Source organism: Pan troglodytes, chromosome 23 (genome assembly GCF_028858775.2).
Source record: "Pan troglodytes isolate AG18354 chromosome 23, NHGRI_mPanTro3-v2.0_pri, whole genome shotgun sequence".
Classification (NCBI taxonomy): Eukaryota; Metazoa; Chordata; class Mammalia; order Primates; family Hominidae; genus Pan; species Pan troglodytes.
This window is the reverse complement of record NC_086016.1, coordinates 26238732-26266254: the sequence shown is the minus strand read 5'-3', so window position 1 is coordinate 26266254 and position 27523 is coordinate 26238732. Positions and strand designations below refer to the sequence as shown.

The 27523-nt window shown below is 43.3% G+C and overlaps 2 protein-coding genes across 20 annotated transcripts in view; one reads left to right on the top strand and one right to left on the bottom strand.

Annotated features, from left to right (window-relative positions):
• The window catches only part of SPECC1L (sperm antigen with calponin homology and coiled-coil domains 1 like), a 148732-nt gene extending 123569 nt beyond the window's left edge, over positions 1 to 25163 (bottom strand). For 6 of the 19 annotated variants that reach the window (XM_063807479.1, XM_054675346.2, XM_063807483.1 and 3 more), the window contains exons 1-2: positions 24964 to 25163; positions 19099 to 19202 (exon numbers count right to left, since the gene is read on the bottom strand). The gene's annotated coding sequence lies outside the window, so the exon portion shown is untranslated. 19 annotated transcript variants of the gene reach the window in all.
• A 400-nt stretch (positions 25164 to 25563) lies between these two features.
• On the top strand, positions 25564 to 26567 carry LOC107970375 (small ribosomal subunit protein eS10-like). Its single transcript, XM_016939824.4, has 2 exons — positions 25564 to 25856; positions 26141 to 26567. Exons 1-2 carry the CDS (start codon positions 25683 to 25685, stop codon positions 26480 to 26482), a joined length of 516 nt encoding a protein of 171 aa, XP_016795313.1. The 5' UTR covers positions 25564 to 25682; the 3' UTR covers positions 26483 to 26567.
• The last annotated feature ends 956 nt before the right edge of the window (positions 26568 to 27523 follow it).

Sequence of the window (27523 nt, the reverse complement as noted above, 5' to 3'; positions counted from 1 at the left end):
TACAAGGAGATCATATAATTAAAACCTCCTGAGGAAAACAAAGGGCTATCTCTTACCTACCATATAAGGTAGACATAATACTATTTAAAAATCAACTCATAGACTCTTTACTAGAAATGAAAAATATCTTGGAAGCCATTTTACAGGAAACTCTACGTGCAACATCGACAAAAAAATATTCTTGTAGTTACAAGAGTCTACTGTGGGAGGATCCTGACTACTAAAAAGTTATGAGGCAAGTCACTGTGGGCACAACATTTATTTATCAATAAATGTTTATTCCGTGTCCAGGCAAGCCAAGCACCAATTCTCTGGGAACCTAGTCAAGGAGGACTCAAATATATGGGCATATAAAGACTAGGACAGGCCGGCCACAGTGGCTCATGCCTCTAATCCCAGCACTTTGGGAGGCCGAGGCAGGTGGATCACTTGAGGTCAGAAGTTTGAGACCAGCCTAGCCAACATGGTGAAACCCTGTCTCTACCAAAAATATAAAAAATTAGCTGGATGTGGTGGTGCGTGCCTGTAATCCCAGCTAATCGGGAGGCTGAGGCAGGAGAATCGCTTGAACCCGGGAGGCAGAGGTTGCAATGAGCCGATATCGTGCCGCTGCACTCCAGCCTGGGCAACAAAGTGAGACTCCATCTCAAAAAAAAAAAAAAAGGACTAGGACAAAAATACCTACTTTCAAGGAGTTCACAGTCTACAGGAATAAACAGGACATGTAAATGAACAAAATATGTCCCCATCCTTTATGAACCTACTTTAAAAAACAAAAAACAGGGCAAGTATATGTACAGGATACAATGGAAGCAGAAAGATCCCCAATTCTGCCTTACTTTGGGCAACAAAGTAGGAGGTACACCTCGAAGGTATGAGAGTAAACACAGGTTCAACTGAAGAACTCTAATGACTTGGCTAGAATACAGTATGGCTAGAATACAGAAATGTCAAAATGAGGACTTGTCGGCAAGAGCCAGAAGACCAGTCAAGCCCTGGACTTCATGTGACACAGGACGGTGAATAAAAGCCGTGCAGTCCTATAACCTGACTTGCAGTTCCCAAAGACTAACCTGCGCTGCTGTACTGAAGATACAGAATGGGAGAGTCAGGGATGAGGAAAACAGAATGGGCATCTAATTCCCTGTAATGTCTTTGCTCTCCCTTAATCTAAGCTTTATATTCAAAATAAAAGTACCACTCTCACTCCACAACTCCCCCAGTATCTGAAGACCACCATGGCGATTCCCTAAATTGGCCCTCCTTCCAAGTCAGCACCACACATTCCCCATCCACTCCTCCAGATTTCAGTACCCTGTGTCCACTGGCATCAAAGTATGACAGGCACCTCAGAAGTGGGCACAGATACAAGACAGATCTGGTCTGGCAAGCACAGAGCTCAGCAAGACTATTATTTCCCTCGATCTAGAAACTGAGCTGCTCCTACCTTAATCTAAGAAAAAAAAAATCTGCTTTTCTAGGAGCTTCCAGAGGCTCATAATAAGTTCATGGTTATCTAATATTTTCTTTCAAGTCTTTTACCACACAAACTGCTGCTAAGCTACTGTTCTCTTCCCCCCCCCCCTTTTATTTTTTGTTTTGGAGATGGAGTCTCGCTCTGTCACCAGGCTGGAGTACAGTGGCACAACCTCGGCTCACTGCAACCTCCGCCTCCTGGGTTCAAGCAATTCTCCTGCCTCAGCCTCCTGAGTAGCTGGGACTACAGGCACGTGCCACCACGCCCCGTTAATTTTTGTACTTGTAGTAGAGACGGGTTTAACTATGTTGGCCAGGATAGTCTCGATCTCCTGACCTCGTGATTCGACTGCCTCGGCCTCCCAAAGTGCTGAGATTACAGGCATGAGCCACTGTGCCCAGCCTCCCCTAATGTTTTATTATGAAATTTTACAAACATGCAGAAATGTTGAAAAAACTGTACAGTAAGCAACATCCCACTTCTTTCCTTTTCTTCTTAATTTTTTTCCTCTATCATAGCACACTACAGCCTGAGCTCCGCCTCAGCCTCCCAAGTTGCTGGCATTACAGGAGCACACCACTATGCCCAGCTCTTCCTCTTCATTGCTGTGTAATCTGTATTCTAAAAAATCTAAACCTTTATCTGTTAAAATTTTTATTTGGTAAATCAGCCCAAGGTTCCAGCCTTTAGGATACTTTTAAATTCTGACTTTGACTTGAAACCCATTAGTCTTCCTTCTAACAAGTGCTGTCTTCAATCTAAGTCACTTGGCCACCCAGTATTCTCATCTACAATAAAAAGGAAGTTGGACTCTAAGGCATCTCTACGACACCTTCTGACTATTGTAATGTCAGATAATTCACATAATTGATGACGTTACATAGGACAAAGCAATGGTAAGGCTATGTGACACACCAAAAGAATCTCCTTCCGGGTCTCCCATACAATGAGTAGAGAACTGAACTTAAAGGTCAAGAGACCTGAGTTCAAGCTCCAGTTCTGCCATCCAAGTTGTGTGACTCTGGACAAATCACTTAATCACTTTATGTATCTGCAAATCTGTTTCTTCTCCTATAAAAAAGAACTGATAAAATTTAGTTTATAGAGTTCTTGTAAAAAATAACATGTGTAAACCAACAAGAACATAACTCCTGATATCCCACTTCCAGAAGTTACTTCATCACAGATCAAAGGTCAAAGGAAAAATGGTATAACAGTCCAAGGTTAGGGACAGCAACTTATTTCAGTGGTTCAGAAACCCCACCCTCACCAACCATCCACCCATGAAAAACACACCAATCAAGTTTCAGAAATATACCAAAAGGACATTGTAAATTTATCTTATTGTCATACTGCATCCAGAAGGATCCACCCTGATTAGAGGACAACACAAATTGTCCTGGATATCACAAGAAAGCTCCAAGGCCATTCCCTGGCTGAGAAGCACCTTCAGCCCTGGCACAGGGTGGGACGGGAACCCTTCTTGGCAACTACAGGGGCAGTCCCCAATCTCTCCATTCTGTAGTTACACCAGGATCTTGATTGCTGTCACTACTTTCTTCTTTCAGTTCCTCCTATTCACCTCCATTAGAATCTTTTCCCCTCAAATGTTTCCAAAATGTACTGCTATTTAAAACCATTTAAATTTCCTATTTAATTAATAATTCTCTGTGCTTATTCAAAAACAACAACAACAACAAAAAGAAAACACTACTATCCAGGAGACTGCCCAACCACGTATGATCAAATCTGTATCCTTCTATATCCTTGGGTAAGTTAACCTCTCTGAAATCTGTTTCTTCATTGTAAAAGGGGGCTGGTGATACTATGTACCTTCCTTATAAGGATGTTGAGAGGATTCAATGAAATAATGAGCCTAAAGTGGTTAGCAGGCTGGCAGCCCACAGTAAAGACCAGATAACATGAGCTATCATAATTTACAGAAGAATATACTGCATGCCCCATGTATGACTACTGCCTTATTAAAATAAAAGCAGCAATTCAAAAGACACTTTGTAAAACAAACCCTTTATAAGGAATGACTAAAGATTGTTTTTACCTACTACTTAGATTAGATTATATACCATGGCCCACAGATGTCAACAAACAACATTAGCTTATGGGTTTTTCCCACTGAAAATTACATATTATGAAAATACATAGTATGGAGTACACTGGAACAAAAATCAAGAGACCTGGATTGCAGTCCCAGGTCTGGCACCATCTATGTGACCTTGTGCAAGTCACCCACACTCTGTGAGCCTTGTTTATAAAGGAGAGTGGATTAGTAGCTTTCAGAAGTTTGAAAATTTCATTTCATAATCTGTACTTTCAGAACACGGAATCAAACAATTTAAGAGGAACTGCTTATTAATTATGACTTTTTATGCCTATCAGTACCCACTGAAAATCCAAAAAGGGTTTTTAACCTAAGCAATCTACATATATTTATCTCTCTTACTTCACAAACTTCATTTTCAAAATGTAGAGATCATATTAAAATTGTAAATTAAGAACAGACTTAAAACACTGAGAAGAAAGAATCACACAGTCAAGGGAAACTATAACTCAGGGAAAGGGCCACTTCAGAGTCAGAAAGTGAATGCTGCTAAATGAAGCAAAATCAACAATCGATTTGATAAAACATGTGTCTTACCAAAAGCCAATCAAAACTTTCAAAAGAAACCCAGTAAGAAGTGTTTAAATCAAATAAATCATAATGTAATGGATTGATCCTATATTCTTCAACATATACATAACCTTTCTTATGGTGAATTATGACACACATTCAGAAAGGTGCATTTTATGTACACATTTTAAAGACTTGGAGTGAGACTCCACTGAAAAAGTCAAGGACTACTAAGAGGGAAAGTCTGAGCCTTGTCATGTCAAAAAACTGCACATGTGCAAGTTGGCATATATTCAAGGTGCATGAAACAGACAGGAGGGAGAGAGAAGCAGGGGTAAGATGCCTTCAGATATGTGATTCTCTGCTCAGTCTGAATCCAGACAGAAGTCCAGTACTGCTCAAAAAACTTCAATGCTGAGGGAGGTGGGGGGATCAGCCCCCCGCCCGGCCAGCCGCCCTGTCCGGGAGGTGAGGGGCGCCTCTGCCCGGCCGCCCCTACCGACAAGTGAGGAGCCCCTCTGCCCGGCCAGCCGCCCCCTCCGGGAGGGAGGTGGGGGGGTCAGCCCCCCGCCGGGCCAGCCGCCCCGTCGGGGAAGTGAGGGGCGCCTCTGCCCGGCCGCCCCTACTGGGAAGTGAGGAGCCCCTCTGCCCGGCCAGCCGCCCTGTCCGGGAGGGAGGTGGGGGGTCAGCCCCCCGCCCGGCCAGCCGCCCCGTCCGGGAGGTGAGGGGCGCTTCTGCCCGGCCGCCCCTACTGGGAAGTGAGGAGCTCCTCTGCCCGGCCACCACCCCATCTGGGAGGTGTACTCAACAGCTCATTGAGAACGGGCCATGAAGACAATGGCGGTTTTGTGGAATAGAAAGGGGGGAAAGGTGGGGAAAAGATTGAGAAATTGGATGGTTGCTGTGTCTGTGTAGAAAGAGGTAGACATGGGAGACTTTTCATTTTGTTCTGTACTAAGAAAAATTCTTCTGCCTTGGGATCCTGTTGATCTGTGACCTTACCCCCAACCCTGTGCTCTCTGAAACATGTGCTGTATCCACTCAGGGTTGAATGGATTAAGGGCGGTGCAAGATGTGCTTTGTTAAACAGATGCTTGAAGGCAACATGTTCGTTAAGAGTCATCACCACTCCTTAATCTCAAGTACCCAGGGACACAAACACTGCGGAAGGCCACAGGGTCCTCTGCCTAGGAAAACCAGAGAACTTTGTTCACTTGTTTATCTGCTGACCTTCCCTCCACTATTGTCCTGTGACCCTGCCAAATCCCCCTCTGCGAGAAACACCCAAGAATGATCAATAAAAAAAAAAAAAAAAAAAAAAAACTTCAATGCTTACTGACTGAGGCACAACTTTTAAATGCTTGTTTTTATAAGACAGTACTTTCTTAATTTTAAAAGACAGATTTTATACTATGCCTAAAATTGTAACATGTAGTACATTTAACAGGGTAGTTTCCCATTTCCAGGAATCAACGATATCGGTTATGACTTATGAGGAAAGATGGCATCCAGATCTACCTCCCCTGTTTCTACCTCCAACTCCAGGACGAAAGAAACTGTACTCTATGTCCTCTCCCCACTCCAGGTAGGCACTCCCCCTTAAACAGCCTCATGGCCACGGAAGGAAAATGCAGCTCCATTCTGCTTTAACCCCGTTCTTCTCACAATTCCCTCCTTTCTGCCTGTCCAACCAGTTAAGAAAGTCTCAAGGTGAATCCACAGGAGAAAGACTGCTCAGTCATGCCTGAGTGGCCACTTTAATCAAGATAAGGAGGTGATGGTGAGCAGGGCCAATGAATCCCCAGTGGAGGGAAGGAGGCCAAGTCATGCTGCAGTGGAGTGGAATAAAAAGCTGAGTAGGAAAGAAAAGGATAAAAAACTTCTCAAAAATGTGTGAAGGGGAGAGAGCCAGGGGGTAATGAGGAGGCAGAGACACTTTGTTGATGTTGCCATTGTCATTTAACTATGAAAGTAAGCTGCCTGGAAAGCACCAGCCAGCCAATGTGGAAAGCCCACACTGCACAAATACTAGGGCACTGATTCTCATAATAACCCCAGGTGGACGGAAAGGAAAAACAAACTTTGGTTAGAGAGGAAAGCAAGCACAACTACATATAGGATGCTAGACCAACCACAACTACACATAGGATGCTAAAAAAAAAAAAAAGGAGGTAGTTATCAGTAATACCAACTCAAATGGCCACTAAACAGCACAACTGTATTCCCACTTGTTTTGGCCAACGAAAAGCTCACTCACACTAACTTATGATTTCTATTATTCTATGAGGCTTAACCCAAGAAAATAATTAGAAACGATTAGAAGCTTCCTGGATTTTTTTAAACTTAGAACCATGTAAGTCTTCTCCTTCTTTCTACTTTTTGAAAAATAATGAAATAAAAGTCCTAATCTTATGCCAAGACCTCTTCAGATCCATTTCTGGAGATCTTCTCTCACTTTAATGCAAGCTGCTGGAAAGGACGTTAAACTACTGACAACACTTAACATTCCAGACAAGTGACAAGCCTGGAAAAGGACAGCCTAAAAGAATGTCTGGCAACAGTACATAAGTGATTTTTTCAGATTTAGTCCAAAACACATTCGTTCCCAAAGTTCAAACTGCCAGAATGCAAAAAATTTTGCGTCTCCTCTGGCCACTACCTCCTTAGCCAAAGTTTCTGAATATTTACAAAAAGAAAACGTTTATTCAGGATCCTTTCAAACCACAGCTTTATGCTCAGACTCTTGGCAGGCAGTTTAAACTTGCACAATTTGGTATCGATAAAATTAACTGTCAGCCACAGTTTTAATTCAAAACATCAATCTATTTGTACATTTATAACAACCTCTGATGTGAAATACTAAATGAAACATTTCATTTTGCACTTCATTAATGGTTCAAATATAACAATGTAAAAAATCCTTTCTAAAAAGCTTATAATTGGCTGGGAGCAATGGCTCACGCCTGTAATCCCAGCACTTTGGGAGGCCAAGGCAGGCGGATCACAAGGTCAGGAGTTCAAGACCAGCCTGACCAACATGGTGAAAACCCGTCTCTACTAAAAATACAAAAATTAGCCAAGTGTGGTGGCAGACACCTGTAATTCCAGCTACTGAGGAAGCTGAGGCAGGAGAATCGCTTGAACCCAGGAGGCAGAAGTTGCAGTGAGCCGCCATTGCACTCCAGCCTGGGCGACAGAGCAAGGCTATGTCCAAAAAAAAAAAAAAGCTTAAAATTTTGGATTTGAGAAGTCTTTCTAAACTAAATAAGTTAAAATAGAATTCAAATTCAGTGTAGTAAAAACTAAGTCTTCAACAAGCATTTCACTGGTTAGGTTAAAAAGAAATTAATAAAAAATGCTAAGAAGTTCTTTTTCCCTGTGTCTAGTGAGTATAAAGCAGTGGTACTTAATGAGGGGTAGGGGACAATTTTGTACCCTAGGGGATATTTGGCACTTCCTGTACACATTTTTCGTTGTCACAACTGGGTGGGAGGCAAGGTGCTACAGACAGTGAGTGTGTAAGAGGCCAGGAATCCTAGTAAACTCCCTACAACACACTGGACAGCCCCCCACGACAAAGAATTATACAGCCTAAAATATCAATACAGTCAAGGCTGGGAAACCTTGGTATAAGGGGACTGGTTAAACTTGGAAGGAAGGGTTTGTCTTTCTGTAAATCGTTCCGTAAAAAAGGTCTCATGTACAGACAATCTGCTGAGAAAGCCACAGTTCTGGCAGCTGGCAAAGCTGAAAGAGAAGGGAAAATCTATGCACAGGGCCCTCGGATTTCCACCCATATTCCCCAGGAAAGGATACAGTTCCAGGAAGGGCTCTCTCTGATCTCCCGGAATGAAATCTGAGATGAACCACAGGGCCTTATTGCTTACCTGTACCTCCTTTTTGTAGTCTCCAGCTGGCCTGGCACAGACTGACAACCCCAAATGGATGGTCGAAATCCACTGTTCTCCAGTCCCTCTCAAACCTCACCGGCAAGAAGGAAAGAAACTAAGCCCCGAGGGCCCATTATATTCCAGCGGGGTCCTAGGGATTCCACACTCATTCAGTTCCTTTTCATCATAAGAAGTGGGTATTATAATATCAGATCCACTGTAAAAGGTGATCCCAAAGCAAATGGTAGAGCAGGAGTCTGAATAGGGGCACCTCCAACAGCCACATCCACCCCACCACAGCTCCCAGGGGTTTCTTTCTAATCTCAAGGGTGGCCTATACCCTGGGACTATAGGGGGCCTTGGTGTGCTAAATCTTCAGAGACATTTTTAAACGGTCAAGACGCCTCTTGGCGACTGGAAGAAGTTCCTGACCTCGCGGCATTCCCTCCTTCCCATCCCCACTACCACACCAATCCTATGCCAGCCTGTCTGTGTCAGGGAAGAAGTCCAGCTGGACAACTCTGGCAGCCTCCTGTCGCCCTCCCCTGCCAGCAATCCTTCTGTGCCACAGCTGTGTGTCCACACTCTAAAGCACACATCCCACCAGGCCACTCTCCTGTAAAATAATGCCTCACTGTCCCAGGCCAAATACCCCAGCGCCGATACCTGCTTCTTCAAATCCAGGCTCCAACCCATCCCTCCATCTCATTTCCATTTTACGTGCACACATAGTCACACACTCTCACATACCCATACTTTGGCTCCTACTGTTCCTACCCCTGAAAACCCCTTACCACTTTCTTCCCTGAGAAATAACTGCTCGTGCATCACTTAAGGACTCAGCTCCACTGCCGTGTCCTTAGTGATACCTTCCCTTGTCTCTAGTTGGTTGGCCCCCCATCCCTCTTACCTTTCTGGCCACAGCACTCACCTAAGTGTCTTTTATCCAGACAACATTTAGGGTATACTTAGACCAAAAAAGTCATCGCTATTTATCTGAAATTCACATTTACTTATTTTTAATTTTCATTTTTTTGGAGACAGAGTCTCGCTTTGTAGCCCAGGCTGGAGTGCAGTGGCGCGATCTCAGCTCACTGTAACCTCTGCCTGCAGGGTTCAAATGATTCTTCTGCCTCAGCCTCTTACTTGAAAAACAGACAAAAGCAAAGCTATGATGTGAATAGCCTGAATTACTGCAAAAAGTACATGAATGTCAGAAGTAAATCCTAACTCTTACTAGATAGGTCAGTTAATCAGTGACACAGTTCACGGCCTGTTATTAAGATATCCTATAACTGAGTCTAGAACTTTACTCACTTCTTAGTGGTAGGACAAAGATATAAGACAGAAAAAGAGGAAAGCAGTAAAAAGTACTTCCTTTCAAATTCAAAATGTCATGGTCCATACTTCCTTATTAAAATGCCGAAACACACCATATGACTCAATTATTAATACAATAATTTTGCTGTTACCAACTTAGGATAAGCTTCACCTATGTCTTTATCTCAGGAGCAATGTATTGCAAGTTCAAGCAATAAAGTGTAATTACATGCGAGAATGTCAATATAACATAACCAATCAGGTACTAAAAAAACAGAATATGTAAAATAACTATGATGTTTCTTCCCAATATTTCATTCTCGTTTTTAAAAAGTAAACTTTCAGAACAGTACTGTAAGACATAAGCAAACTTTACTTTCAGTAAAAGGTTACTACTAACAGCAAGTGTCAAGAATAGACTACCATGCAGATTTCACTGCAGCTTACCCCCACTTTATCAGATGGAAGTCTTAAATCTAAGCCTTCGAAACTATATTCTAGGTTACAAACATCACCAAAAAATCACCAAAGCCCTACATACATATACATGCCTCTGAGAATGTTGCCTGTCGAATCTGATTTACTGAATAAATGAGTAACTTGATTATTTTAGCTTAAATAAACAATCGCTTCTAAGGACTTCAAAACACAAAATCAAGATTTTCTTTTCAAAAAAGAACAGCGCGCCAGGCACGGTAGCTCACGCCTGTAATCCCAGAACTTTGGGAGGCTGAGGCGGGCGGATCATGAGGTCAGGAGTTCAAGATTAGCCTGGCCAACATAGTGAAACCCCGTCTCTACTAAAAATATAAAAATTAGCTGGGCTTGGTGGTGGGTGCCTGTAATCCCAGCTACTCGAGGCTGAGGCAGGAGAATCACTTGAACCCAGGAAGTGGAGGTCGCAGTGAGCTGAGACCGCGACACTGCACTCCAGTCTGGGCGACAGAGCAAGACTCCGTCTCAAAAAAACAAAACAAAACAAAACAAAACAACAACAAAAAAAACAGCAGTATTGTTTTAGGTCATAACACTTAACATAGACCACGTGATACACAGAAGGCAGCTCTTTGAATAGGAGCAGCCTGGGACATTTGCTGGCTTGTATTCATGAATTTACATACCAAGTGGAAAGAACTCAGACTGTTTGGGTAGAATATGCGTTCAAATGCTAACAACTCCACCACTTATTAGTTATCTGGCTCTAGGCATGTTACTCATCTCCAAATTTCGGTCTTTCATCTTTAAGTAGAAACAGCTAACACATAGGATGCTATAAGAACCACATCAAACGATGTGTGGAAACTAACAAGGAAAATGCTCAGCCCACAGAATTACAGTAAGCATCCATCTCCTTTCCTTCCCACTACAACCAGAAGGACAAATTTCCCTTTATCCTAAACTTACTTTCTTCTATCTTGTCACAGTACTAGTAGACATATAGCTCTCCCTTTCCACTACAATCCCCAGGGCTGCTTCCACTCCGACTTAAGCAGAGAAACTTCAGAGGTTCTTCTAGACAACTACAAACTTTGTCACCCAATCTAAGTGTGTGCCACCCTCTTCCAATCCTAACCACCACAGCTTTGATCACTCTAGAGTTTAATTCAACACAGCTTTCTTTTACCTTCCTCCATCTTCCTCTTCAATCAACTACAAAATTACACTTACTTTTCCTTTGATTGTCCCTGGTGACTATGTGTCTCTCCCTTTCTCTTCTCATCCACTCCCTCTACTCTGCATGAGTCACTCCACTGGCCTTTTATCAGGCTTTCTTGACTGACACCGATCTCTCTGATCCTTTCTGTATTCTTTCAAATTGTCCTCCTTCTTTCTGAACTGTTCCTTTTTAAAGATGGGATAATAGTATTGTGGTGGTGTTTTTTTTTTTTAAAGATTCTCAGCTGGGTGTTGTGGTTCATGCATGTAATCCCAGCACTTTCAGAGGCCAAGGCAGGCAGAACACGAGGTCAGGAGATCGAGACCATCCTGGCTAATGCGGTGAAATCCCATCTCTACTAAAAATACAAAAAAATTAGCTGGACGTGGTAGTGGGTGCCTGTAGTCCCAGCTACTCGGGAGGCTGAGGCAGGAGAATGGCGTGAACCCGGGAGGCAGAGCTTGCAGTGAGCCGAGATCACGCCACTGCACTCCAGCCTGGGCGACAGAGCAAGACTCTGTCTCAAAATAAAATAAAATAAAATAAAAGATTCTCTATTAATTAAATTACAAAATAATGGAATATCTCTGGAAAATTCTGAAATACTTGGGAACTCACATACTTCTACGTCTATGAACTAAAGAAGAAACCAAAAGGGAAATCAGAATGTGTTTTGAACTTAAAATGAAAACATAACATATCAAAATTTGTGGGCTATCCTTAAATTACCTTTAAAAACTTAAAGCAGTAAAGGGAAATTTATAACACTAAACACCTATGTTGGAAAAGAAGAAAAGACTCAAATCAGCTCCTACTTTAAGAAACATGAAAAAGAAGAGCAATGAAACACAAAGTATGGAGAAGAAAAGAATAAACATCTAAGCAAAAATCAATGAAATAGAAAACGTAAAACAGAGATCAATGAAACAAAAAATGGGTTGAGAGGATCAAGAAAACTGATAAACCTCTAGCCACACTCATAAAAAAGAGAGGACACAAATTACCAGCATTAAGAATGGAAAGGGTAACAACACTACAGATTCTACAGCTATCAGAGGAAAATAAGAGACTGTTAGAAACCACTTTTTGCCAGTAAATTCAAGAACCTAGATAAAATAAATGAATTTCTTGAAAGACAAACTATCATAAAATAAATGAATTTCTTGAAAGACAAACTATCGAAGCTCAAACAGTGATAAATAACTTGAATAGCTCTATAGTTATTGAAGAAATTGGATTTGTAGTTAAAAACTTTCCTACAAAGAAAACCCCAGGCGTAGATGCATTCATTCAGGAATTCCACTAAAGAAGAAATAAAACAAATTCTTTACAAACTCTTCCAGAAAACTGAGAAGAATATTTCCCAACTCATTCTATGAAGCCAGCATTACTTTGATACCAAAATCTGACAAAGACATTACAAAAAAAGAAACCTACAGACCCATATCTCTCGTGAAAATAAATGTAAAAATTACAAACAAAATTTTAGCAAATTGAGTCTAACAATCTAGAAAAAAAGGATAATATATCATAACCAAGTAGGGTTTATCCCACAAATGCAAGGTTAGTTTAACATTCAAAAATCGGCAAGGCAGGCTGGGCGCGGTGGCTCACGCCTGTAATCCCAGCACTTTGGCAGGCCGAGGTGGGCGGATCACCAGGTCAGGAGATCGAGACCATCCTGGCTAACACGGTGAAACCCCATATCTACTAAAAAGACAAAAAATTAGCCGGGCGTGGTGGCCAGCGCCAGTAGTCCCAGCTACTCCTGAGGCTGACACAGGAGAATGGTGTGAGCCCAGGAAGAGGAGCTTGCAGTGAGCCGAGGTAGAACTACTGCACTCCAGCCTGGGCAGCAGTACAAGACTCCATCTCAAAAAAAAACAAAGTTATCGGCCAGGCACAGTGACTCACGCCTGTAATCCCAGCACTTTGGGAGGATGAGGTGGGTGGATCACCTGAGGTCAGGAGTTCGAGACCAGCCTGGCCAACATGGTGAAACCCCGCCTCTACTAAAAATACAAAAATTAGCCAGGCATGGTGGTGCACACCTGTAATCACAGCTATTTGGGAGGCTACGGCAGGAGAATTGCTTGCACCCAGGAGGCAGAGGTTGCAGTAAGCCGGGATTATGCCACTGCACTCCAGCCTGGGTGACAGGGTGCGACCCCGTCTTAAAAAAAAAAAAAAAATTCAAAACTCAATGTAACTCACCACATTGTAAACTAAAACAGAAAAGCTGTATGATCTTCTCAATACACACAGAAAAACACTAAACAAAACCCAACATTCATTCCTTATTAAAAAAATACAAAACTCCACACAGAGGATAACCTACTAAACCTGACAAACAGCATATATGAAATACCTGTAGCTAATATCATACTGAATGACGTAAGACTGAATATTTTCCCCATAGGATCAAAAATGAGACAAGGAAATCCACTTTTACCACGACTGAAACTGCCTTTACAAAATTATGACTGAGATATTAAGAGATCTAACTTAACCGACTCCATCTTGCTTCTAACCTCCCAGTTGTCCTTGCTCATTCCTGGGTGCAGACTGAACTAACTTCGGGAGAAACTTATAGTTTATAGTTTAAAACAAAGATGGTAACAGCCCTTTCCCAAAGCAGACCTCCTTCTTGCCTGGGCACCAGACTGCCTTCGTAGGACTCACATTAGACACAAGATTAGAAATTATGGTTTAGGAGTCATGCAGCTGAAGGCTAAAGATTCTGACCCTCCCTAAACTGCTCTTAAGATCAGTGCTTGAGAAATTTTGCAGACCCTGCACTTGATGGATCAGCTGGCACCATCCAGATCGATTAACTGGCTCATCTGATCTTGTGGCCCCCACCCAGGAACGGACTCAGCTCAAGAAGAAAGCTTCAACTCCTTTTGATTTCACTCCTGACCAATCAGCACTCCTGGCCCATTGGCTTCCCCCCACCTACCAAGCTGTCCTTAAAAACTCTGCTCCTCAAATGCTCAGGGAGACTGATTTGAGGAATAATAAAACTCCGGTCTCCCACCCAGCAGGCTCTGCCTGAATTACTCTTTCTCTATTGCAATTCCCGTCTTGATGATTCCGCTCTGTCTAGGAAGTGGGCAAGGTGAACCCATTGGGCAGTTACACTTCTATTCATTATGCACTTAGAAGTTCTAGCCAGTGCAGTAAAGGAAGGAAAAATAAATAAAAGGCATTCAGAGTGGGAAGAAAAAAGTACAACTGTCTTTATTCACAGACAACATTGACAGAATAGCCAATGAAATCCATCAAAAAGCTTTGAAAATGAATTACATTAAGGTCTCAGGATACAAGATTAATACACAAAAACCAAGTATTGCTTTTATATATTAGCAATGAATAATGGGAAGTTGAAATTCACAGTATCAAAATATATGAAATAGAAGTAAATCTGACCACATCCCTTCAAAAAACTGGAAAGATTTGTACACTGAAAACTACAAAATATTGTTGAGAAAAATTAAAGAAAAACTAAATAAATTGAGAAGTATACCATGGTCATGGGTTAGGAGATTCAATTTTATTAAGAAGTCAATTCTTCCCCTGAAATTATCTACAGAATCAAAACAATCCCAACAGAAATTCCAGGAGCTTTTTTGTAGAATGTGACAAGTTGATTCTAAAACACAGAAATGCAAAGGACCTAGGACTGATAATTGTTGAAGGTAGGTGATAAATACATCACTTGGTATTTCACTACATTTTTCTCTCTACTTTGTAAATGTTTGAAATTTTCCATAGTGAAAACATGTTTTGAATAAAAACTCAGATGCTTCCAGGAACACATATAAATACAAAACATCCTTCCTTTAAAATTTTCATTACATTACAAAAATGGTTTCCTCTTTCATACTACCTTAAGTCTAACTCCCTGGCTTGGTTTCCCAGGCCCTATAACCAGTCCTCTCTGCTTCCTGTTCCTCTATAACAGGGGTCAACAAACCACAATCCGGGGCCAAATCTCACCCATCACTTGTCTTTTTTCAGCCCAAAAACTAAGAATGTTTTGCACTTTTAAATGGTTGGGGGGAAAAAAAATCAAAAGACTATTTTGGGCTGGACACTGGCTCATGCCTGTAATCCCAACACTTTCGGTGGCCGAGTAGGGTGGAGAGCGTGAGCCCAGAAGTTCAGGAGTTCAAGACCAGCCTGGCCAACATGGTGAAACCCTGCCTCTACAAAAAAATACAAAAGCTAATGGGGGGTGGTGGCAAATGCCTATAGTCCCAGCTACCTGGAAGGCTGAGGTGGGAGGATCACTTGAGCCTGGGAAGTCAGGGCTGTAATAAGCTGTGATCATACTGCTGCCCTCCAGCCTGAGCAACAGAGTGACACTGTCTCAAAAAAAAAAAAAAAAAAAAGTTATTGAAACATAGTCACATTCATTCACATCTGTAGTGGCTGTGGTTACTTTTGCACTACAATGATGGAGTTGATTAGATTCAACAGAGACCTTAAGGTCTTCAATGACTAAAACATTTACTGTCTGGCCCTTTACAGACAGTCTGTCAATCCCTAATTTATTACATGCCTTCTTCTCCCTCAGCTAACTAATTGCCTCACCCCAGGAATGTTCATTACTACCTCTTCTTTGTTCAAGCCCCAGCTACTCCTCAAAACCCAAAATTCCCTTCTTCCCCTTTCCCAAATCCTAACCATATCAGCAATTTGTGTGGAAGTAGGCAAGCAAAACACCATTCGTTATTGTGTAAAGCAAGGCGTTGGAGATGCGGTCCCTATATGTACAAGGGGAGGCTGATTACCCCTCGATTCATTTCCAATTTCTCAAAGCAGGTTGGCAGGCTAGCACCTAGGAAGGAGAGAGCGAGCAGATGATGCAGATAGAGCACTGAGAAACTCCTCAGTAACTCATGAGAGTTCATGTGTCAGTCCCCTTGTCTGCTATGTCATCCTTTAGACACCAATTCAAGACAGCAAAATTCAAAAAAGAAATGAGAAAGAAAAAGGTGATGAGGGGCAGAAGGAAAATAGAAGAGAACTTGTCACTTCACAATGTAGAGACTGTCACAAACTGTGGTGAATGGAAAACTATTGTGTTCACCTGGGCGTGGTGTCTCACGCCTGTAATCCCAGCACTTTGGGAGGCTGAGGCGGGCAGATCACTTGAGGTCAGAAGACCAGCCTGAGCAACATGGTGAAACCCGGTCTCTACTAAAAATACAAAAAATTAGCCGGGCATGGTGGCACATGCCTGTAATCCCAGCTACTCGGAAGGCTAAGGCATGAAAATCACTTGAGCCCAGGAGGTGGAGGCTGCAGTGAGCTGTGATTGCACCATTGTTGCCCTCCAACCTGGGCAACAGAGCTAGACCTGTTTCTAAAATAATAACTAACTTCATTTCAAAGTTAAGGCCAGGTGCAGTGGCTCATGCCTGTAATCCCAGTATTTGGGAGGCCGAGGCAAGGGGATCATTTGAGCCCAGGAATTTGAGACCAGCCTGTGCAAAATAGTGAAACCTTGTCTCTAAATTAAAATAAAATAAAAAGTAAACAAAGTCAAATTTTTTTTAAAAATCAGAAGAGAAACGTTGAACTGCATATTTCCAGGCCCAACAGAGTAGAGGTCAGCACAGGCGCAACCAGGTTGCGTATCTACATACAATCTGCCCTGGCAGGAAGGACATCCTTTTCTTCCAGGTTTAACCACTCTAGGTGACCCAGATTATTTTAAATTATAGCGTCAACAATTTAAAGCAGCTTTTACTGTAAGGCACAATCTCAATAATTAATAGGGCAATATAATAAATACATAAAAGCTCAGGGAGAAAACAAGACTCTTGAATGGGCCTGGAAGTTTTGCCATGTCCCCCAAAGTACTCTCGGTTGCATCCTTCGGAACCTTTCAACACATACACATATACCTCCCTCATCCTTTTGTGAAGAGTGTCTATTAATCACTAGATTAAGAGGATTTGGATAAAATTTATAAACGTACAAACTGTGCTACCAAGGACTGACACATTTACTTTTCTAGCTCATCAGTTTATGTCCTAGAAAAACTCCAGATCCACATTAACCAGCTGTTTCCTATTTTACATTTTACGATGGTGTTTCCGCTTTCACCTGCAAAGTGACTACTAGTAATACCTATTACAGTAATTTAAGTAACACCATTTAGAGTAATTTCATCTTTAGTACTGTATTTATACTACTAAGAAAGCTGCCAACGATTCAAGCTGCACTCACTGGTGAAACCCTATGCTATATATGTAATTAATTTATTTCCTAAATTCTTAACTCCCTCCACCCCCTCCACTGGAAAATAAACTCTAAGAATGCAAAAGTTTTTGTGTGTTTTTCTTTAACGCTTAGAGCAGTGCCTGGCACCTAACAGTCAATATCTGCTAACTTTGATGAATGAATGGTATATTTATATTATGCAATATTACTATGCAGCCATGAAACACAATGAGTTAGAGTGGTACCAGCTAATTTAATGGAATTTCCAGAAGTATGAAATTAAGAAAACAAGAAGAAAAGTGTCAAAAATATCATCCCACTTTTTTTTTTCTTCCCTGAAACGGAGTCTTGCTCTGACACCCAGGCTACAGTATAGTGCTGCCATCATGGCTCACTGCAACCTCAAACTTCTGGGCTCAGGGAATCCTTCCACCTCAGCCTCCCATGTAGCTGGGACTACAGGTGTGTGCCACAACGCCCAGCTAATTTATTTTAAATTATTTTTTGTAGAGACAGGGTCTCCCTATGTTGCCCAGGTTGGTCTCAAACTACTAGGCTCAAGTGATCCTCCCACCTCAGCTTCCTGAAGTGTTGGGATTACAGGTGTGAGCCACTGTGCCCAGCCTAATCCCACTTTTTAAAAAGTATACCCCCAAATCCATACACTGGTGAGGAAGTGGAGAACGTGGAATCCTCATACACAGAATTTAAAATGGTACAGCTCTGGAGAACATTATAGTAGTTTCTCAAAGTGTTTAACATACCTACTACACGACCCAGCAATTCAATTCCCAGATATACACCTGAGAGAACTGAAAGGATATGTCCACACAAAAATTTGCAGAGGAACTTGTACATACTTGTTCACAATAGCATTATTCTTAATAGCCCAAAGTGGCAAAAACGCAAATGTTCATCAACTGATGGACAAATAAAGCATGAACAACTGATGGACAAATAAAGTATATCATTCAGCATATAAGAAACAAAGTGCTAATACATGCTACAACAGGGATAGACCTTAACATTTTGCTAAATGAAAAAAGCCAAACAAAAGGTCATATGTTGTATGATTCCATTTACATAAAAATACCTAGACTAGGCAAATCCATAGAGACACAAAGATCAGTGACTGCCCAGAGCCAGAGGGAGTGGTGAATGTGAAATGACTACTAATGAGTACAGACTTCTTTTTGAGGTATTGAACATATTATGGAATCAGATGGTGGTGATCAATGCATAACTTTGTGAATATACCAAAAACCACATGAAAGGTACACTTCAAAAGCCTGAATTTTAAGGTATGTGAATTATATCTCCATAAACCTGTGATTTTGTTAATATATGCTTATTTGCAAATGAATACATGGATAATGAGGAATAATATGAAAGGTTAATGACAACCTTGGTGATAGGGTACAGGAGACTGGGAGAGGAAGATAAGTGTTGAGGTAGAAGAAGACAAAAAATAAAAGACCAAAACAATAATCCAAAGCCAGGGGCCATGAGTTGGGAGATGGAGCAAGACGAAGTGTACAAAGAAATGAGCATAAATCATAAAAATGAGGGAACTAGGGTTGAAAAATCCAGCAAGTAGTTTGTAATGGGGCAGACGAAGCAAACCTAAGTAACTGCAATGATTCAACGCAATTTGCAGAAAATGCAGAAGGGCAAGAAAAGCAATGAAAAAATGGATCAGAAGATTTAAAATTGGCTCTACCCCACAAAAGTTTTAAAAAGCAAGCAAGAAGAAAATTCAGTTGCTCCTGGGCAAGAATTCTTGGGCCCAGTGGGGTAGAACCAAACCGTGATAAGGAGACACCAGTGTTTTGTAAGCAAGAGAATATATTAAGGAGAGAAAAGGGGCATTTATTGGGAGAAAATGTCTCACTGTGATTGTTCTGGAATAAAGTAGCCCCATCGGACTGCCTCAGGAACTCATGATCGAAGAGGTGCCACTGGAAAATGGCTTAGTCGGGATCTTCCCCAAGAACACTAGAAGAGACAGAGGAAGAATAGAATAGCTTTAAATTTTAGCAGATATTTCTTTTTCTTGTTTAATTAAAATAAACCTTATTGACCTAATATTTTTGAGACTGGGCTCTTGCAATGCTGCCCAAGCTGAACTCAAACTCCTAGGCTCAAGAGATTCTCCCACTTCAGCCTCCTGAAAAGCTGGCACTACAGGTGCGCACCACTGGGCCCAGCATAATGGCTATTTCTTGACAAATCTTGACAATGCCACCAGTATGTTTTTCTTTAGAGACAGAGTCTCGCTTTGTAGCCCAGGCTGGAGAACAGTGGTGTGATCCCTAGCTCACTGCAGCCTCAAACACCTGGACTCAGGAGATCCCCCTGCCTCAGCCTCTCAAGTAGCTGAGACCACAGGTGCGCACCACCACACCTGGCGAATTTTATTTTTTTTATTATACTTTAAGTTCTAGGGTACATACACCTGGCTAATTATAAAATGTTTATCTGTACAGACAGGGTCCCGTTATGTTGCCCAGGCTGGTCTCGAACTCTCGGCCTCAAGCAGTCCTCTCCTCTTCACCTTCCAAAGCCCTGAAATATGCCCACATCCAGCCTGCCACCAGTTTCTTTGCATACTTCTTTCCTAGGCTTGACCAAGACCTTTACTTTCTTCTGTGTACAGCTCAGCATTGAAAAAAAAAAAGTTTAGGCTGGGCACAATGGGTCACACCTGTAATCCCAACACTTAGGGTGGCCAAGGCGGGAGGTTTGCTTGAACCCAGGAGTTCCACACCAGCCTAGGCAAGATGGCAAGACCACGTCTCTCAAAAACAATTTTTGTAAAATTAGCCAGGTGTGCTGCTGCGGGCCTGCAGCCTCAGCTAGTGAGAAGACTAAGGCAAGAGGAACCCTTGAACCCAGGAGTTCAAGGCTACGGTGAGCTGTGATCACCTCTCCAGCCTGGTTGATAGGGTGAGACTCAGTCTCTGAAAACAATTGAAAATAAAAAAAGTTGAATAATGAGTCTTCTTTTTAGAGGCAATGTATTTTTCCTCTTTAACTTTTTGTTTTCCTTAGGCTATATGCACAATAGACAAAGTTGAAATTTAATCTTAATCTCTTAAACCCTTACTGTCCAAACACATCAAACTCAAAAAAAAAAAAAAAAAAAAAAAAAAAGGTGAAAGGTGTACAAGAGAAAAAAGGGAAGTGATCTGTGTCAAATGTACATTCCTTCCACAATTTGGGATAAAAATGATGCCTACCTGGTCTCTGGGTGCCAAAATAAGACATTAGAGACACTCCCCTCCTTCAAGAAATAAAATTGGAATCAGACACTAAGGTACAATTAAACAGACTTTGAAAAGTTGGTACGCACTACTGGGAGGTGTCTCACAGCTGTCAGGGTCAAGTGCAACTAGAATAAAAGCTCCTAAGGGCAGAAACTAAGTGGCTCACTTCCTCTGTAACACTACCGTGCCCAGCACTGTACCAGCACCCCAGCAGAGTCAACAACTTTCTGTCAAGCCACACACTTACGGTCTCATCGTCCAGTGGAGGCCGCAGACGAGACATAGTGTGCCAAGTCCCAAATGCACAGGGTGCCAGAGGGTCTGCAGGAGGCAGGAGGACTAGGGAAGCCTTCCAGGCAAGGTGATGCCTGAGCTGAGTTGTTTTTCTTTTGAGTTCGGAACATTAATTTAATCGGAGGAAAACAAGGGACATGAAAAGGGCAAGGAAATAAGAAAATGAGCTGAGTTTTGAAGGCAATGATCAGATGAAGTGAGAGAAGAATATTCCAGCAGAGGGAGACAAGGAGACTGCAGAGATTTCAAGGGGCCAAGAGCTGTTCAGTGCAGCTCAGTGAAGCACCTAAACAGAGGTAGGGGAAGGAGAACAGGGGTCAAAGCCCAGTATTGAAGTGTTCTGGATACCAAGCTAAGGAGACCTTATTACGAAGGTACTGGGGCTGCTGAAGGGTTTAAATGGGAAAGTGATTGTGAACAGATTCATAGTTTGGAAAGATACAGGCAGAAGTAAACCTCTGGATTTAACCAAAAAATAAAGGACAGAACCACAATGAAGATGTTGGAAAAGATCAGGAAAAACACTGTTAAAAGATATTCACTCTCTTCTCTTATTTACAGATTTCCTTTATGGAATACCAAATTATTCTTTGAAAATAGAGAACTCAGAAGTGGCTGAGAGCAGTCAGTCAGTCTTCAGAATATAAAAACTACTATTCTGAAGAAGTAGATATTACATTATTAATTTCATTTCAAGATGCTTTAAAAACGTGCCTTTTGATACACTGCAGGTTTTTTAAGAGTAAGTCACAATAACTCTAAATCTTACTTGAAATTAACAGAAGAAGAGCACTATAAATTTTAAAGGCTTCACAGACACAGAGATCATCTGTTATGTTCACTTTGGAACAGATCATAATTGTCCCTCCCTCTCAACATACCCAAAATACGTTGTTTAAGGCTACTTTCCTAATGGTCATGTTATTTCACAGTAAAAGACTGAGGTCACAATGATTTCTGAGCTGACAGAAAACCCCATGGGGGTTCTTTACCTCACATCTAGTCTATTCAGTACTAACAATTCCAACCACCAGAAAGAATTTCCCTGCCTAGGCTTATTTGTTGGCACAACACAAAAAAATCTCCTGGGGCTGGGTGAGGTGGCTAGTGCCTGTAATCTCAGCACTTTGGGAGGCCAAGGCAGGCAGATCACCTGAGGTCGGGAGTACCAGACCAGCCTGACCAACATGGAAAAACCCTGTCTCTACTAAAAATACAAAATCAGCCAGGGGTGGTGGCACATGCCTGTAATCCCAGCTACTTGGGAGGCTGAGGCAGGAGAATCGCTTGAACCTGGGAGGCGGAGGTTGCGGTGAGCGGAGATCATGCCATTAGACTCCAGCCTGGGCAACAAGAGCGAAACTCTGTCTCAAAAACAATTATATCTAATAAGAAAAGATCTATTTAACAATGATCAGAATAGGAACATCTTTAATGCCATGCAAATTTAACAGCTTTCTCAGTGGATTTCTCAGTAGACTGTGACAAATGACCTCAAAATAAACTCATATTTACTCTTAAGAAATACTCTATATTTGAATCTTCTTAACAGCAAAAGCCCCAGGAACTTTTTCCTGAACTCCCTAACAACAGCAGCAAAACAAGAGATTCTCGGCTCTCTTTATTTTTAAAAATCACAATAACTACCCTTGTATTTACTATTTACGTTTACCATATATCACCATTTACTATCACCATCATTTCATAAAAGATGCTTTATTTTAACACCAAGAAAGCGGAACTTTTTTAAAGAAAAGATAGTCCTTCAATTGAATAAATTGAATTGTATAAAAGACTCCCAATATTGTCCTTTTTTTCTTATTTCTGTTCCCTTACTGAGCTGAGCAGTTTGCATAATACCACACACAGGTTAGTCATGTGATTTAAATATGTATATGATAGTAATTTTGATACTATCACTTAAGTCATTCGAAATATCAGATGCACTGTGTGTCAAGTCAGTTACAGAGAACCACTGCTTCAGAGAAATCACATCTGAGGAAGAAACACCGCAGATACACCCCCTAAAAGTTCACCTTTGAAACAGAAATTTTGATACAAACTTCACTTTAACTACAACTGTAATTGTAATTATTACAGTTATTCTCCACTCACTAGATACTGTACTTGACACTCAAGTTATTTGGTTGGCTACCAACATGCACCTGTGATAAAGCTTTCCTATGGCACAACATTCACTTTCTTACTGAAAATGTCAAGAAAACCCCTACACACCTGCAACCATTAGGAAGCATTCTCCAGCTATCAAAAAAGTCACTCAATCGGCTAAGCGACTCTGTGTGGTACACACTAAATCAAAGGGGAAAAGGTGTTTTTTTGGAGGAAAAAAATACTGGATCAGCCATTTATTCATAGAAACAATTTTACCCACAACAATACTTCTCCTTTCACTATATACCCTTCTATATTGGTTTGGTTATTTTACAACATACATGTATATTGTAATAGCTGTTTTTTGTTGTTGTTGTTGTTGTTTTTTTTTTTTTTTTTTGAGACAGAGTCTCACTCTGTCGCCCAGGCTGGAGTGCAGTGGCGAGACCTCGGTTCACTGCACCCTCTGCCTCCTAAGCAATTCTCCTGTCTCGGCCTCCCGAGCCGCTGGGATCACAAGCGTGTGCCACCACGCCCTACTAATTTTTACATTTTTTGTAGAGACGGGGTTTCACCATGTTGGCCAGGCTGGTATCGAACTCCTAACCTCAGGTGATCCACCCGCCTCGGCCTCCCAAACTACTGTGATTACAGGCGTGAGCCAGGGCGCTCGGCCTTGTTATGTCTGGTTTTTTTTTTTTTTGAGACGGAGCCTCGCTCTGTAGCCCAGGCTGGGGTACAGTGGCGCGAACTCGGCTCACTGCAACCTCCGCCTCCCGGGTTCAAGCGATTCTCCTGCCTCACCCTCCTGAGTAGCTGGGATTACAGGCGCGCGCTTTTTGTATTTTTAGTAGAGACAGGATTTCACCATGTTGGTCAGGCTGGTCTTGAACTCCTGACTTCAGGTGATCCGCCCGCCCCGGCCTCCCAAAGTGCTGGGATTACAGGCATGAGGCACCGCGCCTGGCCTGGTTTTTAATTACGAAGAAAAAATTACTATAATCCCTTTGGTATCACCTACATTGGCAAAATTGCAGTCCCCCTCCACTCCCTGAAGCCAACAGAAATCACTGCTGTTGTCTACAAAGCCTACAGCTGCGATTTCATCTCAAGATGTGTCCTACTGGGTGACAGCAAATGCCACTTTTTAAAGGCTTGTATCTGTTACAAGCTTGGGAAATATTATCATGGCTTAAGAGGCTCTTTTGACAAAAGAAAACACTGTTCCCTGAAATCACCTGGGCTGTTCACGGGAATCTTTTCCTCGCCCTTCCGGTACTTGGACAAATGATCAAGGATATCAACAAATCAAGGTTCCCCGCATTTGAATGATCACAGAATTTTTGCGTGTTCTGTAAATGGGCTAAAACTACTGGAAACTGATTTCTTTTCGTCATTTCCAGGGCAGCTTGCCCAACGTGCCGCGACTATGATGTCTTAGACTTAACTACTTAAGGTAATACAATTACCAAATTCCTGGAAACGCAAAATTTCCTCAGACAGGTACCGGATTATTCACATCCAACCTGATGCAATTAACCACGTCTCAAGAAAAAAGGACGTTCCGTCGGCCTCGGGCGCCGGCCACAGCAGAAGCAGCACCGGTAGCAGGCCCGGGGTCCGCCGCCTGTGGCCCCTGCTCCTCCGCGCTGCGCCCTCGGGGCCACTGAACAACGCTGTCCCCGCCCCAGGCAAGGGACCCGGGCGATGGGGCGGCAGCCCCAGCCTCTCCCGGAGCGGCGGAAAGGCAAGCATGAGGGTCGCACCCGGCCTGTCTGCACACAGACAAGCCGCAAGCGGGGTCCCAGAACCAGCTGAACCCCAACACCAACGGACGAAGGCCAGTGGGTCTCGGCGGCGAAGCCTGCGGGTTGTTCCAGGAGCCCCGAAGCCCAGAACGAGGACGGCGCGGGAAGGGAAAGGCGCAGGCGCGGGACACACTGGAGGGGCCCAGGAGCAGAGACGGCGCAGGCGCTGGGCCTGCCGGGGTCTGCGGGGACGCCCGGGCGCGGCCGCGCGGGCGGCGCTGAGGCGATAAACCAACCCGCCAGCGAACACTGCGGGAACCCGGCTGCTGCTCTTACCGCGCTGCACCGCATCGCTCCCTCGCAATCTCCTGGTTTGGGCTGGGCGGTGAGCTCACCCGGTGGCTCAGCCGAGACCCGTTGAGTCCGGCCTCAGGAAAGCAGCCTACCCCGCAGCGCCGCTTGCCGGGCCGCCCTGCCTCCCTCGCGGGCCCCGCCCTTGGCCAGCCCCTTCGCGCCCAGCAGGGCTGCGGCCGTCTGCGCAGGCGCCGTGGAGGCCCCGCCTACATTCCTTCACTGCGCAGGCGCCGCCGTCTCCCGCCACCACCCCCTCCCCTTCTCCCATCTCCAGCTCGCGTCCGTCTCGGCACTGGGTCGCGCAGCCGCTCTGCCACTTGGCCGGTCAAGAAAGAAGTAGCCGGCCAGCCGGTGCGCATGCCTCAGGTCTTGGGCTGGAGCCGGGCAAGGCGGGTCCCTTCAGAGGCCCCACTGGGCCCAGCGGAATGATGCTCAGAGTCCGCTAGTCCCAAAGGTTCTCCTCAGCGTGTTTACCGTGTGCCAAGGACCGTGCTATGCATGAGCCAGACAGCAGTGAGGAAAACACAAAGCCCTGTCCTCTTGGCACTCCCGGTACATAAGGGAACAGACAAAAAAATAAGCGAGCAACATATATATGTGTATATATATATATATAATATTAAAGAAATTCTGGGGGAGTTCGAGTTCCATCGGCCCCCATCCGGGCCACCCTGCCACCTTAGCGGCTGCTCCTCCCCAGAATGCTGATGCCTAAGAAAAACCGGGTTGCCATTTATGAACTCTTTTTTAAAGAGGAAGTCACGGTGGTCAAGAAGGATGTCCACATGCCTAAGCACCTGGAGTTGGCAGACAAAAATGTGCCCGGCCGGGCGCGGTGGCTTAGGCCTGTAATCCCAGCACTTTGGGAGGCCGAGGCGGGCGGATCACGAGGTCAGGAGTTCAAGACCAGCCTGGCCAAGATGGTGAAACCCGTGTCTACTAAAAATACAAAAATATTAGCCAGGCGCGGTGGCAGACACCTGTAATCCCAGCTAGTCGGGAGGCCGAGGCAGGAGAATTGCTTGAACCCAGGGGGCGGAGGTTGCAGTGAGCCGAGATCGCGCCCCTGCACTCCAGCCTGGGCGACAGAGTGAGACTCCTCTCAAAAAAAAAAAAAAAAAAAAAAAGAATGTGTGTGCCCAACCTTCCTGTTATGTAGTCCCGAGGCTACTACGTGAAGGAACAGTTTGCCTGGAGACATGTGTACTGGTACCTTACCAATGAGGATATCCAGTATCTCCGTGATTACCTTCATCTGCCCCTGGAGACTGTGCCTGCCACCCTACGCCGCAGCCGTCCACGGACTGGCAGGCCTCGGTCTAAAGGTCTGGAGGGTGAGCGACCTGCAAGACTCACAAGAGGGGAAGCCGACAGAGATACCTACAGAAGGAGTGCTGTGCCCCCTGGTGCCGACAAGAAAGCCGAGGCTGGGGCTGGGTCAGCAACCGAATTCCAGTTTAGAGGCAAATTTGGTCGTGGACACCGTCAGCCACCTCAGTAGAATTGGAGAAGATTATTTTGCATTGAATAAACTTACAGCCAAAAAGACTTAAAAAAAAAAAAAAGAAAAAAATTGTATTATGTCGCAAATGAACCCGTTGCAATGATCATACAGGTTTTTTCCTTTGATAGTTTGTACTACTTTAATAGTTTTTTCTTTTATTACATAATCTTAGTTTCCTAGGAAAACCCCAACTTGGTCGTGATACATGTTTAATCCATTGCTGGATTATTTGCTAATATTTTATTTAGCATTTTTGCATATATGTCCATAAGAAGTTAGTCCATACTTTTGCCTCCTTGTACTATTTATGTCTGGTTTGGTTTTAAGCTTATACTAAATTCACAGTGAGTTGGGGAGAATTCCATTTGCTTCTTTTTCTGAAAGATTATCTAGGCTGGGCACTGTGGCTTATGCTTGTAAAACTAGCATTTTGGGAGGCCGAGGTGGGCGGATTACCAGAGGTCGGGAGTTCAAGAACAGCCTGGCCAACATGGTGAAACCCCATCTCTACTAAAAATACAAAAAATTAGCCGGGCACACCTGTAATCCCAGCTACTCTGGAGGCTGAGGCAGGATAATCGCTTGAACTTGGGAGGCAGAGGTTGCAGTGAGCGGAGATCACGCCACTGCACTCCAGTCTGGGCTACAAAGCGAGACTTCCTGTCAAAAATAAATAATTAATTTTTAAAAATTATGTAGAAGATAAAAACTTTATGTTCTTTTTAATGTTTGCTGTCCATAAAATCATCTGGGCCAGGTACTTTTCTTTGGTTTTGTTTTTTTGTGAGATTTTTGAGGGGATGGGATACAGATTTTTTTTTTTTTTTTTTTTTTTTTGAGACGGAGTCTTGCTCTGTCGCCCAGGCTGGAGTGCAGTGGCACCATCTCGGCTCACTGCCAGCTCCGCCTCCTGGGTTCACGCCATTCTCCTGCCTCAGGCTCCCGAGTAGCTGGGACTACAGGCACCCACCACCAGGCCCGGCTAATTTTTTGTATTTTTAGTAGAGATGGGGTTTCACCATGTTAGCCAGGATGGTC